The sequence below is a fragment of the Chrysemys picta genome, chromosome 1 (genome assembly GCF_011386835.1).
Source record: "Chrysemys picta bellii isolate R12L10 chromosome 1, ASM1138683v2, whole genome shotgun sequence".
Lineage (NCBI taxonomy): Eukaryota > Metazoa > Chordata > Testudines > Emydidae > Chrysemys > Chrysemys picta.
This window is the reverse complement of record NC_088791.1, coordinates 304188854-304202948: the sequence shown is the minus strand read 5'-3', so window position 1 is coordinate 304202948 and position 14095 is coordinate 304188854. Positions and strand designations below refer to the sequence as shown.

The 14095-nt window shown below is 40.2% G+C and overlaps 1 protein-coding gene across 7 annotated transcripts in view; it reads right to left on the bottom strand.

Annotated features, from left to right (window-relative positions):
* The window catches only part of DCLK1 (doublecortin like kinase 1), a 348891-nt gene that overhangs the window by 27151 nt on the left and 307645 nt on the right, over positions 1 to 14095 (bottom strand). For all 7 annotated transcript variants that reach the window (XM_005286601.5, XM_005286603.5, XM_005286602.5 and 4 more), the window contains 2 exons: positions 6645 to 6791; positions 288 to 421 (listed from right to left, as the gene is read on the bottom strand). In XM_005286601.5, coding sequence (XP_005286658.1) covers positions 288 to 421; positions 6645 to 6791 — 281 coding nt within the window. The remainder of the gene's footprint in view (positions 1 to 287; positions 422 to 6644; positions 6792 to 14095) is intronic.

Here is a 14095-nt window from a genome sequence, read left to right as displayed (position 1 = left end):
TCCTAAGGAAAAGGACAGTAGAGGACAAAGGAAGAGCACAGAAAACAACAGTTAGCAGTCACTGAGGTCAGTTTTTTTGTTACTTTTACCCCAGGGTTAAAAGAAACGGTTAGTTACTGCCTCAGTGCTAATTTGAGGACTTTCTACTTTGAAGTTAAAAACTGCCGTGGTAACCCCTAATAAAAGGTAGGAAAAAAAGCCTAAATTAAAAGAGTTATAACTGATATTTTGGCGAGAACATATTCCACCTTGCACACTTAAATGAACCTTTACTGCAAATAGTTTACCCAGCTTCTGCAATGATTTCTGGAGCTACATATGTAGGGGTCCCACAGACTGTGTAAAGAGGTCCATCCACTATTGTTGCCAGCCCAAAGTCTCCCAGCTTCAGAGACTTGCTTCCATCTTGGTGTTCATAAACCTAAACCAGAAATAAAATCCAAAGGATCAGCAAGGTTCTATGTAAATGGACTCATGAACAATTTGCTAACTTCCTGACTTACTCCTTTCAGTTGAGTATGCTTTCAGATTCTCTCCTTCACTTCCCAAAATACAGATGAGTGCACATTTTAAAAAAAATCACAGTGATTAGGAGGGTTTGATTCATATATGGTCTCTCTTCTAAAAAAATAAACATACCCAGTGTAACTGGCTAAGTATGCTGGATCCCCCTTTAGTGGCTGATCATCAAAGAGCACAAAATCTTTCTCTTGTTAAAAACTAAAGTATAGTAGCGTAGTAGAGGCCTGTGCTTTTGACGTTGAAGTTCCTGGGTTAAATCCCCACTGAGTCTGACAACCGTGGTAGCTTATTAAAATTAATACACAAAAGAAAGGCTTGTACAGGGATTTGAACTTCTGAGCTAAAGAAGTAACTCCATTAGTTGACAGCAGTAGTAGGCTTTTATTCTCCCAATGGACGAGCCACTAGAGAGGTCACAACACACTTACTTCACTAAGCACTTATGCTCACTTTTGAGCACTCACAAAACACTAAAGGTGGAATTTTCAAAAGTGCTCAGTGTTAGCGCAACTCTTCTTCCATTGAAGTCAATGGTATAACTCTCACTGACTTCAATGGAAACAGAGTTAGGCCAATACTGAGTGCTCTTGAAAATCCTTCCCTAAATTATGATCTCTTCAGCAGTGAAAAGCTACTTGCAATTTTTTTGTTTTCTTTTTAATCAGTGCAAGAGGAGACTTTATATTCTAGAAGCAGTCAGTACATAAAGATAGCTGCCACAATAGGAAAATTCCAATTTCCATTGCTTCCCCAGTGCCTAAACACTGACAAATATTCAAATATCAAAACAAATAGTCAAAATAAAATAATTAAATTTATCAAAATAAAATGTTAACCAGCGAATCATCCCTTAAGGCAGTAGTTGATCGGGGCTCTCTCTTCCAGTTTTTATGTTGATTTATGGTGAAATTTAGTGCAGTTTAATCTAACAACATTTTAAAAAATGTGTTTGGTCTACAAGCGTAATCTCATGTGTACCACCACCTTGAACAGACACTGCCACAACAAAAGCCTCACTGAATTACAAATTCCTGCAAAAGAAACTTCTTAGATTTCCTTAAGAAATGGGCAGTGAACTCAGAGACTCTTCATCTGCTCACTTAGTGCAAAAGTTTTTACTAGAAGACCCATTCCTCATCAACTGAAACAGTTTGCTAGGGATCCATCAAAAACAACTGTAACTAGCCATCCTATGAAGAGAATTTTTTCTTCATTTGCTGTACAACCTTGCATAGAAAGATTAAGAAACCTTCTTGCCACTCTTCTGTATTGTAGGGTTATACAACATATTATATCAGGTCTTCTATATTATGAGGGGAGATTCAGCATTCACAGAAATCCTCTGTTCCTCCGATTGTTTTTAATAAGTGCATGAAACTGGATCTTGTTATGTGAGAGGACCAACAATCTGAAATGGATTCACACTTCTCTGTTATTAAGCCAGCAAAAAATGGGCATAAAGACCATTAAAAATGTAATTTCAGCTTTATTAAAAACACCGATTGTTAAATACATCTGGTTCCTGAAATGAAGTGTTTGCTGAAATGGGAGCAATAAATCTAATTTCAACCACAGTTTTAATTAAAGACTAGCAACTAGAAACTTTAAATAGACACTTGGTGGAAAATGTAAAGAAGTGATTTAGAGATCAGTGGCTGAAGCCACTGTAACTAGTATTCATCCTTAATGCAATTGCCTTTTATTGTGGAAAATGCCTTCACCTAGTTTGGTTAATCTAGTGCATGTTTACAGATTAATTTCACTAGTCACACTGGTGATGTGAATGAACCATAATCAGAGCAATTAATTACAGAAAAGACCTCTTAAATCATTGAATCCGTTCCTCTGCCAATGCGGAATTGTGCAGTATGGTATATTTTCTAGGGTTTTGTCAGTCCGTTTCCAGGAATGAGGCTTCTACTACTTCCTTGAGAGACTATTTCAGTTGATTTTCTAGTAACGCTAGAACAGAATAGTTTCCCCCCACCCTGTTATAACTCTATTTAGCGCTCTCTATAAAAGTGCTCCTAATGTGAAGAAGTGGTACGTTAATTGCCAGTCAAGGCGCAAGGAATGTGAATGATAATTTAATGCTCATCTCATTCAGAACAAACACTATACATGTTCTACTGCATTTAAACACTGAAGGGCAATTAGAGAGATGGGGATTAGTGCAAATTACCCACTATGTAGTGCTTTCACTGTTTTAACTAAGCAATAAAACTGGGTAATTGTACAACACTAATTGAATGCAGAAACACATAATTGTGTGCCACCATATGTATCCTATTACTACAAAGACTGTCAGTATTTTCTAAGCTGCTCTTGTGATCACTGCAGATGGCAACAGTCAGATAAGTTGTTCTCTAGGGTTTATTATATGGCTATAAAAACATCCCATGATTTCACAAAATAAACGTGTTAAATAGCAGCAATTATAAAAATGTTCCAATTAAAACACGGAAGGCATGTCCTCCAGAGAACAGAGCAAGTGGATGCATAGGTACAGAATTACAGACTTTAAGCACATTGAAAGCTCATGGAGATTTTTCTGCTAAAATGGATAATAAACATAAAAAGACTTACCATTTGTATAGAAATTACCAACTTCAAAGTGTTTATAAAATGTTAAGAAACTAATCCTCATCGTACACCTGTGACAAATAAATATCATCCCATTTTACAGCTCAGGCGATTGAGGCAGAAAGGTTAAGACATTCCTAAGGCCACAGAGAGTTACTGTCAGAGACAGGATTAGAATTCAGAAACTTTTAGCTCTGAGTACTGTGCTAAAGACCATAATCTCCCTCTCTATCAAAGCCTAGATGAACTTTAGAGCAGTAATGTAGTCAATGGCTCAAATGCTGACTTTCTTACAGTGCGAGATCACCTGACATCATGGCAATCTATTATGTCACAACATGTTTAGTCAGGCTTTTGACACAGTCCCACATGACATTCTCATAAGCAAACTATGGAAATGTGGTCTAAATGCAATTACTATAAGATGGGTGCACAACTGGTTTGAAAAGCCCTATTCAGACTAGTTATCAGTGGTCTGCTGTCAAACTGGGAGGGCATATTAATTGTTTCCTGCAGGAGTCAGTCCTGGGTCCAATACTAGTCAACATTTTATCTACTAATTTGGATAACAGAGTGGAGAATATGTTTATAAAATTTATGGATGACACCAAATCGAGAGGGGTTGCAAGCTCCTTGGAGGACAGCACTGGGATTCAAAGTGACCTTGACAAATTGGAGAATTGGTCTGAAATCAACAGGATGAAATTCAATAAAGCTAAGTACTTCACTTAGGAAGGAAATATTACATGCACCACTACAAAATGGGGAATAACTGGCTAGGTGGTAGTACTGCTGAAAAGGATGTCAGGGTTATAGTGAATACAAAATTGAATATGAGCAAATAATTTGATACCATTGTGAAAAAGACAAATACCATTCTCGGGTGCATAAACAGGAGTGTCATATGAAAGACATGTAATTATTCTGTTATACTAGGCACTGGTGAGGCCTGAGCTGATGTGTGTCCAGTTTTAGGCCCCAGATTTTCAGAAAGATGGGGACAAATTGGAGAGTTCAGAATGGAGGGTTTAGAAAACCAGATCTATGAGGAAAGATTAAATAATTAATCTTGAGAAAAGAAGGCTGAGAGGGCATCTGATAGCAGTCTTCAAATATGTTAAGGACTGTTTTAAACAGGCTGATGATCAGTTGTTTTCCATGTCGACTGAAAGTAGAACAAGAAGTAATGGGCTTAATCTACAGCAAGGGAGATTTAGGTTAGATATTAGGAAAAACGTTCTAACTATAAGGATAATTAAGTTCTGGAATAGGCTTCCAAGGGCAGTTGTGGAATCCCCACCATTGGAGGATTTTAAGAACAGGTTGGACGGGATACACTTTGGTAATGTCTCAGTGTAGGGGGCTGGACTAGATGGCCTCTCAAGGTCCATTCCATCCCTACAATTCTATGTTTTGTGATATATGTGGAGTTAAGTGCTGAGACAACACACTTGATGTCAATATGTACCAACAAACTAGAGACCTGACTTCCATGTATGCTAATACCCCATTACACTGCCAGAGCAGAGTAAAGGGGCCTTAGGGCTGGTCTACACTAGGGGGGGATTGATCTAAGATACGCAACTATTCGCATAGCTGAAGTCGAAGTATCCAAGATCGAATTACCTGGGGGTCCACACGGCGCGGGATCGATGGCTGCGGCTCCCCCGTCGACTGCGCTACCATCGCTCGCTCCGGTGGAGTTCCGGAGTCGACGGGGAGCGCGTTCGGGGATCGATATATCGCGTCTTAACGAGATGCGATATATCAATCCCTGACAGATCGATTACTACCCGCCGATCTGGTGGGTAGTGAAGACGTACCCTTAGTGTAAATGAGAATCAGATCCTTTATATTTATCAGATGAGTGCTGCCTAATTTATCATACCAAGTACCAAGGGGAACACACGTTTCCTGTGCTCCCCCATATACCTGATAAGTTCTATGGAAGTGCCCCCATACCCCATACCGTTTTCTTTTACATCAGTGGAGCTGAAGTAGTTTTAATATACAAGTGCTTGTTTTGAAAGTTATGGTCTTTGTGAAAAGTTTAGTGCCTTCTAGCCATTGTTTAGTATCAACAGCAGCATATGACCTTTGTGTTCTCTGGACTGGAAAATACACTCTAACAATTTGAATAAAGTGAAGAACAACATGATTACTCACGATAGGCCAGTGGGTATTACCAACAAGGGAATAATGAGGGTGGAAGCAGAAAGACATTAAAAAAGCTTCAGGGTACTGCTGTCAAACTTTAGGAATTTAAGAAGTTTGAATACAAAAGCATGGTAGGTCTTTTTCCATGAAATCTTACTGCACATTCCAAGACACAGCATTAATGAATCCTGACATGTGATTGCTATAACTTATGCATGCAGCAGTCTATGAACACTAGCATTAAGACTGCTATAGGGGTGTACATGTTCATGTCTAATGAGAGCCCTGGCCTACATGGTTTTAGCATTTTCTGAAAAACTAGGCCAAGAATGGCTAGAATTATACAGACAGCTGTCACTGTGGAGTTCTGAATTGTACAAACCCAATTCTCTGCAAGTGTGTTAAGATTTACCTGAACCAACTTTCCCATAACAACTTTCCATTGCCAAACAATATTAAACACAGAAGATGATGGCAGACAGTGCACACCTGAGAACTTATGTTCTTTACAATCTAAATTATGTTATTGCTGTAAAACACAGTCAGTTTTGGGTGCCTTGATACTGAAAATTCTCTGCAAGTTAGAATAAATTCAGAGAGCAAACACAAAAATGATTAAGGGACTGGAGAGATTGATTTACTGGCAAAGACTGAACTAAAGATGACAGTGGACACAATAACGGTCAAGAAATATGTAGACCCCAAGGAGAGAGAGAATTTGTTTAGGGTGTTTTTTCAGTGACTTCAATGGGAGTTGGACTGGGCCCTCAGAAGAAAATCAATGACATTAAAATAGAAAAAGGAAGGTTTAGACTGTCTAACAAGGAAAGTGTTCTAACAGAAAGATCTATTAGACTGTTATATGGTTAGAGCAGTCACAGATGGACTTCAGGGTTCTATTCCTGGATCTGCCACTGAAACACTACATGCTTTTGGGCAGATCATGTAATCTCAGTTTGTATGTCTGTAAATTGAAATACTGCTATTAATCTCCTGTGTAGGGGGGTTGGGTAGCTTGGTACTATGTAAAGGTGCAAAGTATTTATTCCAAGGAAAGTGCCTAAAACCCTATTGCATGAAATATTTGTAGTTAGACTGAAAACACACTGAAAAATTCACTGTATGGAATAATCCTGCACTAGTGTCCTAGGACAAAGACTTGCTAAAGACAGACTGTTTAACTTCTAGGAGCCTGACACGTCTATATTCTCTGTGACTGCTGTTGGTTTTAAAGACCTTTTGATGCATGATCTGCCCAAAAGCATGTGAGAGAAAGTAAGTTAAAAGGCTAATGGCATAGACTATTTCATTGAGAGCACAGGTACACTTTCAATCACTCCCAAGTTAGCAGTAACAATACAGTAAGTAGAGCTTTCACTTACCAGTAGATTCTCAGGTTTGATATCCCTGTGAACAATGTTCAAGCTATGGAGGTATTTGATGGCACTGGCCAGATTGTACAGCATCCCACTGGCATCCCGCTCTGTGTATTTGTTAGTGGAGGTAATGGCATCAAAAAGGTCTCCTCCCTGGAACAGAATAACCATGGCACATTAACAACTTCCTGTTGTACACAGAGAGAACTGCTTAATAATCTTTGGAAAATGAATAGCAGCACTGTGCCACTTTGTGAGGGCCCCACAGAGGTCCTTCCTACCTACAAAGGCCTTGTGTTGTGGTATCATTCCTCCCAGGGACAGAAGGCAGGGCATACCTCCCATTCAGAGCTGGTCAACACTGCTCAGCGTGTCAGCTAATGGAGCTGAAAGTTGTGGATTGAGGAAAATATTAAGCAACCCATTCCTCTCCCGTAGCCAAGCATGCTGCTTCGGTGACATTTCCAGCACTGCCAACCTGTTTCCTTAGCACCTACATTGCAAACCTGCTGCTTACCAGCATATTCAGCTGTCACTGTGCTGGGTACCAATCCTTGCTGCCATTTATTATAATTACAAATAACCTACATTCAAAACCATATCCACAATCTCAGTTAAATCTAAAATGATATGGATATTTAGAATTAAAGATGAAATTATTTCCCATAATGTATCTATCTACCCAGCATATATACAATGCATTAAAAGAATTTGTTTCCACCTCTCAGAAATCTTTAAAAACATTAACTTCAGAGACCTCTCTCCCTTTTAGAATGTGTCAAGTATTCTAGGTTTTCTACTTCCTGATGTTAACACTGGGGTCCCCCAACAGAAAATATGATACACTATTATGCTCGAAGGCATTTGATGAGTTAACATTGTAGTCTTACTGCACTGGAGACAATCTTAGGGTACGTCTTACTTCCGGGTTCGGTGGTAAACAATCGATCTTCTGGGTCTTGTCTAGACGCGATAAATCGATCCCGGAAGTGCTCGCCGTCGACACCGGTACTCCTGCTCCGCGAGAGGAGTAGGCGGAGTGGACGGGGGAGCCTGCCTGCCGCGTGTGGACCCGCGGTAAGTACCTTGTAGTTCGAACTAAGATACTTTGAATTCAGCTACGTTATTCACGTAGCTGAAGTTGCGTATCTTAGTTCGAACTGGGGAGTTAGTGTGGACCAGCCCTATGTCACTTCCCAGTTCACTAAAAGTATTTAACTCTGTTGCAATCACCCATGCCTCTCTCTGTGTTCCTTCCTACACATTAACATGACACGGTGCCAGAGCTGGCTGGATGCCACTTCCAGGGAGGGGAAACAAAAGGAAAGGAATGAAGGAAAGAAGAGAAAGTAAGTGAAACTCCTCTGAAGTGAGGAGAGGGTTTATTTTTTCCATTCTCAAGCTCTCGAGCAGCCACTAAATCAGACTGTATTACCAGCAGTGAGCTAAAAGAGAGAAAAAATATTAAACTGATTGAGAATGGCCAAGAGGGCAGGAGAAACCCCAGTTCAATGAAGAGTGTAAGGCAGGGTGAGAAAAATAAAAGGTTGCTTTGCAGAAGAACTGGACCACAGGCCAAAAACAGAGCAGCTCCATCAAGGAAGCCTAGATCCCACGGAAACAGAAAAGGAGAGGACAGAGTCTGCAAAAACTGTGAGAAAAATCAAGCTGCCTAGCAGGGACAGCAGCAACAGAAAGAAGAAAAAATTAATAAAAGCAGAGTGTTCTTAGAGGAACAGAAGTTATTTTCCCAGGGCAATGGAGAAAATATTTCCCATAATCCCAACATTGCCAACTCTCATGATTTTATCCTATGTTTCATTCTATTAGGTATTTTTCCTTAAGCCCCAGGGCCTGAATCATGCAAATCTCAGTTTTCATTGGGGGAAAAGAAAAAAGAAAAAAAGTCAGTTTCTGGCCTTTGTGGCTACAGAGAAAAGCTAGAAAACATGGCTGCTAGAGGCTCAAAAAGCAGAAGAAAAATAAAGAGAACCAAAATATTTGAAAATAAAAAAATTAAACCCATCATGATTGTTTAGCCAATCTGATGGTTGTTGGCATCCAACTCAACATTGTGTTTTGACACTGGTATAATTCCTATAGAAAGCATTAATTTCACTGATTATAATCAGTGTAGCCAAAATGCATAAACTGTGTTGAGCAGTTTCATGTTGCATCAGAGCTTGTAAATTATGCCAATAAATACCAAGTACACCTCTTTTATATACAATATGGGGGAAGAGGCATAGGACATATTGGACTTAGGTCAAGATAAAAAGAATGGTATATGAAACACTGAAAAATCTATGTGACACATATTTTATTAGGAAATCTGAGTAACTACCACAGAGCAAGATAGGGAAACAGAAGGATGCAAACTGTAATAAAATGAGGTTCTACAAAAAGCTCACAAACAAAAGCAGAAAACTTGAGCAATTCTGAAAAAAGAATTTGGAGATAGGTGGGTATAGGATGCCCCCTCAATTCTTGAAAATGAACCTGATAAGAAGGTGAAGTCCAAAAAAATCGGAGAAGGGTACACTGTCCAGCACTGTGAAGACCTCCAAAGTAGGGGTAGATGTTGCACAAAAGAAAAGAAAAGAAAAGAAAAGAAAAGAACAAGAGAAAGAGGTCAGATTGACAATGAACATGGCTATACAGCTAGTGTCTGATTGTGGGCAACATGAAGACAAAGTTTCAGCACCTTTGCCACCAGTCCAGTAGAAAACATCTTGCTGAAAATTATAATAGCTCAGCAGAGGATTCAGCAGCACAATTAAGAAATCTGCAAGCTGCAAAGATAAGAGGACTTGTGGTAAATGAAAGCAAAGTTAGCTCATTCCAGAATGCTAATTAGAGTTGTCCAGCACAGATTTATTCCCACTTTGGGTTTTAAAAGTCCAGCTCACTAGAGTGTTTGAAGAGAGTCATTGACAAATCTAGACCATACAGATCTTCTGTACTATCTGATGACACTGATCAAGACTCTTTGAATCAACCACTCAGAGGAATCATGAGTTAGAGAACTTGGAAAACCAGGGGGAAAAATTCAAACAGAATAAAGTAGAAGATGGAGGAGAAAGGGGCCAAGATTAAGCTCAAAAGAGAAGATTAAGGGAAAGGACTGGTTTCTTTAAAATGTTAGAAGCAATATTAAACCTCAAATGTCATGGTTTAAGCAAATCTCTAACTATTAGAGATCAGGATGAGACCTAGTGTAGAGGGCAAATTATCTCACATCTACCTGTTGTGGGGTTCTTATACCTTTCAGTGAAGCATCTGGAGCTAGCAATGGTCAGACACAGAATACTGGACGAGATGAACCTCTGGTCTGATCCAGCATGGCAATTCCTATGTTTTTATATTCCTATGTTCCTAAACCTCAGATGTAACATTGATTACATCAGTCAAAGATCTGGCCCAAAGAGGGTGAAAAAAGGTCAAGCCTCAGATGTAAGGGAAGAAAAAGAAAGATGAATCTAAAGCCAAAAAGAAAAAGGGGAAGACCAAACCTAAAGTTAAAGAGAAGAAAAAGAAATAAAAGAATAGAGGGAAGCCTAAACTCAAGAAAGGAAAATAAAAAGAAAGCACACACAGTACATTAATAGAGAGACAGCTAATAAAGCAGAATAATTTTGTTGGCAGTCAGGCAATCTACCTTGTCCTCCAGTTAAAAAAAAGTATATAATTAGACTACACTGAGTTTTATTATATTGATAAGTGTTTCTGAAGTTAAAAGAGGAGAAAGAGGTGCTGAAAGGCACTTAAAGCGTTAATATGGTTGACAAATATTTTTTCTAAGTTGTCTCTGAAGCACTAGTGTTTTATAGCTTGCCAAGCTCTGCCTAGCTTATTCATACATCAGGCCAACCCATCCATTACTTAGGCACATTGGGCACAGGGGTGGGGGCACGTAAGGATGCAATTTCAACCCTTATCTCTTGGTTCTCCGATTTTTCTGGAATTAAGTCAGACTAGCAACATCAGAATGTAGTTTTTATCATCTGCACATAAGGCAGTAAGTTTGTAAGTACAGTAACCAATTATTTATTACCTTGTTATGTAAATGATATAATCTCTTTTCTGCTGTGAAAGTGAAATCATATCCCTGAGTAGTAAAGGAAACTCAATAGTAAATCTTGCTCGTTAAGTTGACTAACCCCCTGTTCGGTTTGAATAATAATTTTGTTTTGTTGTGTAGAAAGGCAAAATGCCAGCAGCCAGGTCCTGCAGTTGTTTTACAAGCACTGCTTGCAATATGTTTATATTTGTATTTATGAAGTGCTTTTTCTTACACTTAGAGCGCTTTAAAAAAAAAAGCAGGGAACGATATGCCTACCATGAAATGAAGGCAGTATTTACAGCAGCCACTTTTGTCAAACATGTTACTGTCAATTAATGCAGGGTGATACTAACTGCAACTGCTCTACAACAAGCCTTTTCTTCTTGAATTTCTTTCCTGTGTGTGAATTTGATTTAAACTCAGGTTTTCAAAAGTCAGTCAATAACAGATGGTTAATCAATTCCAACAGCATGTGCTGTGCAAGGGAAACAGTCAGCAATTGTTGAATTAACAATTAATATCTTTCAGAAATACTTTCCTTGGTGCCTGCAGAGCACAGTATAGCAAGGTTTTTTCAATTAAATATTAACAAATAGAATAGATATTCAGAGAAACAATACTAACATCTGGCTCCAGCACTTCTGCCACCTCAAGAAAAAAAAAAAAAAAGAAAAGCTGCGATCATGATCGTGATTGGCGGCGACAATTGGAAAAAAAAAAAAAAAAAAAAGCCGCGATTGGAGGCGGCAGTTCAGCGGCAGGTCCTTCGCTCCTAGAGGGAGTGAGGGACCTGCCGCCCCTGAATTGCCGCAGGTGCCGCCCCTCTCCCTTGGCCGCCCCAAGCACCTGCTTGTTAAGCTGGTGCCTGGAGCCGGCCCTGATTAGGACCTTTCTCCCCTTATTCCCCCTCATCATATAAAGGTAAAGAACCTATTAACTTCATGTGCTCACAGAAATTCAGATTAATTTATGTCTATGAAAAATCTCCTAAAGCATAAATATTATCATAACTAAAAAAAAAAAGCAAACCATCAGATTAAACTTCATGGTATCTGCAGAAATTCTTAAGTAAAAAAGAGAGAGAAAGAGCATGCAAGCGAGGGTGGGTATGTTGAGGAGGAAGAGAGTAGGAGAAGTAGTAGAAGACTGATTTTCCCATGAAGTCATTAGAATAGCTTGCCTCTTTATAATTCTATTTTGAGACATTTCCTTTTATGAGTGCTTGCAGTGTCCTCTTCTCTTGTTTAGCTGAATGAGAACTGGATTATAACTTAAACCCAAACAAAAAACCATATTGCATGTCAAATTTTCAAACATGGGTGGCTAAGTAAGTTGCTCCTGCAAAACTTGCCTGCTTTTTAAGTGATTGCTCACCCCTAAGGTCCTGGGCACTGCAGTCAGGGCACAACTCACACTGGCTAGTAGACCTTCTGGAGGGAAGGGGGAAGATGGAGGGTCTGTCATAGGAAACTGCGTTGAGATGGGTAGTCACTTGGACCCAGGGGTGAAAGTAAGTACAGTGATTTACCGGTACGCTGGGGCCAGCTCTGGCCCCCGGAAGGGGCAGGGCCTAGGGTGGAAGGGGCGTGGCTGAGGGAGTCAGAGCCAGACCCAGCCCACCCGGTAAGTCCCCCCCCCCCCCACCGGGGTAGCAGCAGCAGCCCAGGGCTCTGGGGGCTATTTAAAGGGCCCGGGGCTCCCCTGCTTCTACCGCCCCAGCCCTTTAAATAGCCACCGGAGCCCTGGAGTAGTGGTGGTGGGGCTCCAGCGGCTATTTAAAGGGCCGGGGCAGTAGAAGCAGCAGGAGTCCTGGACTTTTTAAATAGCCCCCAGAACCCCGCAGCCCTACCCCACGGCTCCAGCAGTGGGGCTCTGGTGGCAATTTAAAGCCCCAGGCCCTTTAAATTGCCCCCTGGGGAAGTCGGGCCGCCCCGGTACGGCAAACCAGCTCTTGCCGATACGCCATACCAGGGCGTACCAGCTTACTTTCACCTCTGCTGGACTTAAAATGGCCCAGAGTTTGGAACTCGAGCAGATCTATCAGTACCTTTCTGATTGTTTTACTATGTGGCTGCCTAGGTCTCTCTCATTGGACCCAAGAAGCCCAGTCACCTGATGGGGGACCAAAGAATGGCTATAAAACCAAAAAGATGGCAGAGGAGGGGAACTAAGAGGTGGCAGGGTTTACTATGCTTCTAGAGATTAGGTGAGCGGATGAGCAGAACTTGGGCAGTGGTTGAAGGGGTCTTGTTTCTGTTTGTGGATGAATCATTGAGAGGCAATTCAACTTCCCATCTCTTACATGTTTGTGGTATAATGCACAGGCCACTCCTTGTAAGCAGGAGAAGCAGGGCCCTACTTAATGAATGGAGATGAGGGGAGAGCATGGTCTTCCAGTTCTGGTGTGGTTGGAAGGCAGTGGTATTCTTTCCATAGGGTAGAACTTTTAAGAGCTTAAAGGCCAGTTTTGCACACCAGGGTGAAGTTTTTACATTCAACAGGTGTGTGTACAAGTATTGCTGGCACAAATTAAGTATCTATGTTTGAAAATTGGGTCCTAACCATTTAAATAGTGGACTTCAAATCATGGTCTGCAAGGCCACCAAAACAAAGTGTTGCTGGAATGATGGCGGGAACGGGATATTGAGAATAGAAGTGGTTAATGAGAGAGTTGGTCTCTCTTACAAAGTATTCTGCAGAATTAAATAAGTGGAGAACCATTGTTTTTTTAAGTGAATTTGAAGTGCAGGTCTATTCTGTAAAATCACTATGGAAAATAGCATTTTCTTACTCAAGACCTCTCTGCCCTGCATTTCTTCAGAATTCTCTGATTTTACTGACAAATACATTTTAATTACCTTTCACTCTCAGCGAGCTGGGTTGTATTCTGACATGTGTATCATTAACAGAACTGTTAGCTAAATTCTGATTGCAGACCCCTTATTGTGAAAGATACATGGGCCAGAAAGACTCGTATATTCCAGACTGAGTTTGCAGTTCTGGCAATAAGGGGAAGAAAATCTGCTCTTGTAAAGTGAACACATTCAATTGGGAAGTCACTACAAGGCAATAAATTCAGAACTAACCTCACAATGCTGTTTTTACCAAGTTATTTTTCAGGATAGAATCACACTTTAAACAGCAATGGGTTTTTTCAATCTCAATTTCAATTAAAGTAAAAGAGAAGATTTAATGAAGGGACACTAAACTCAATGGATACAGATGACATAGATAATGTATTTTAAATGTAAGGCCACATTACTTTGTTTCAGAAAAATATAATGAGGTTTATACAAATGCTCTAATTGGGTGCTTTTGTTTTGCCTGTTGGTGTAATCTGGGGCCAAATTCTTTTTGAAACATGTGAACAAGATCATGGGCCCCCAAAATACTG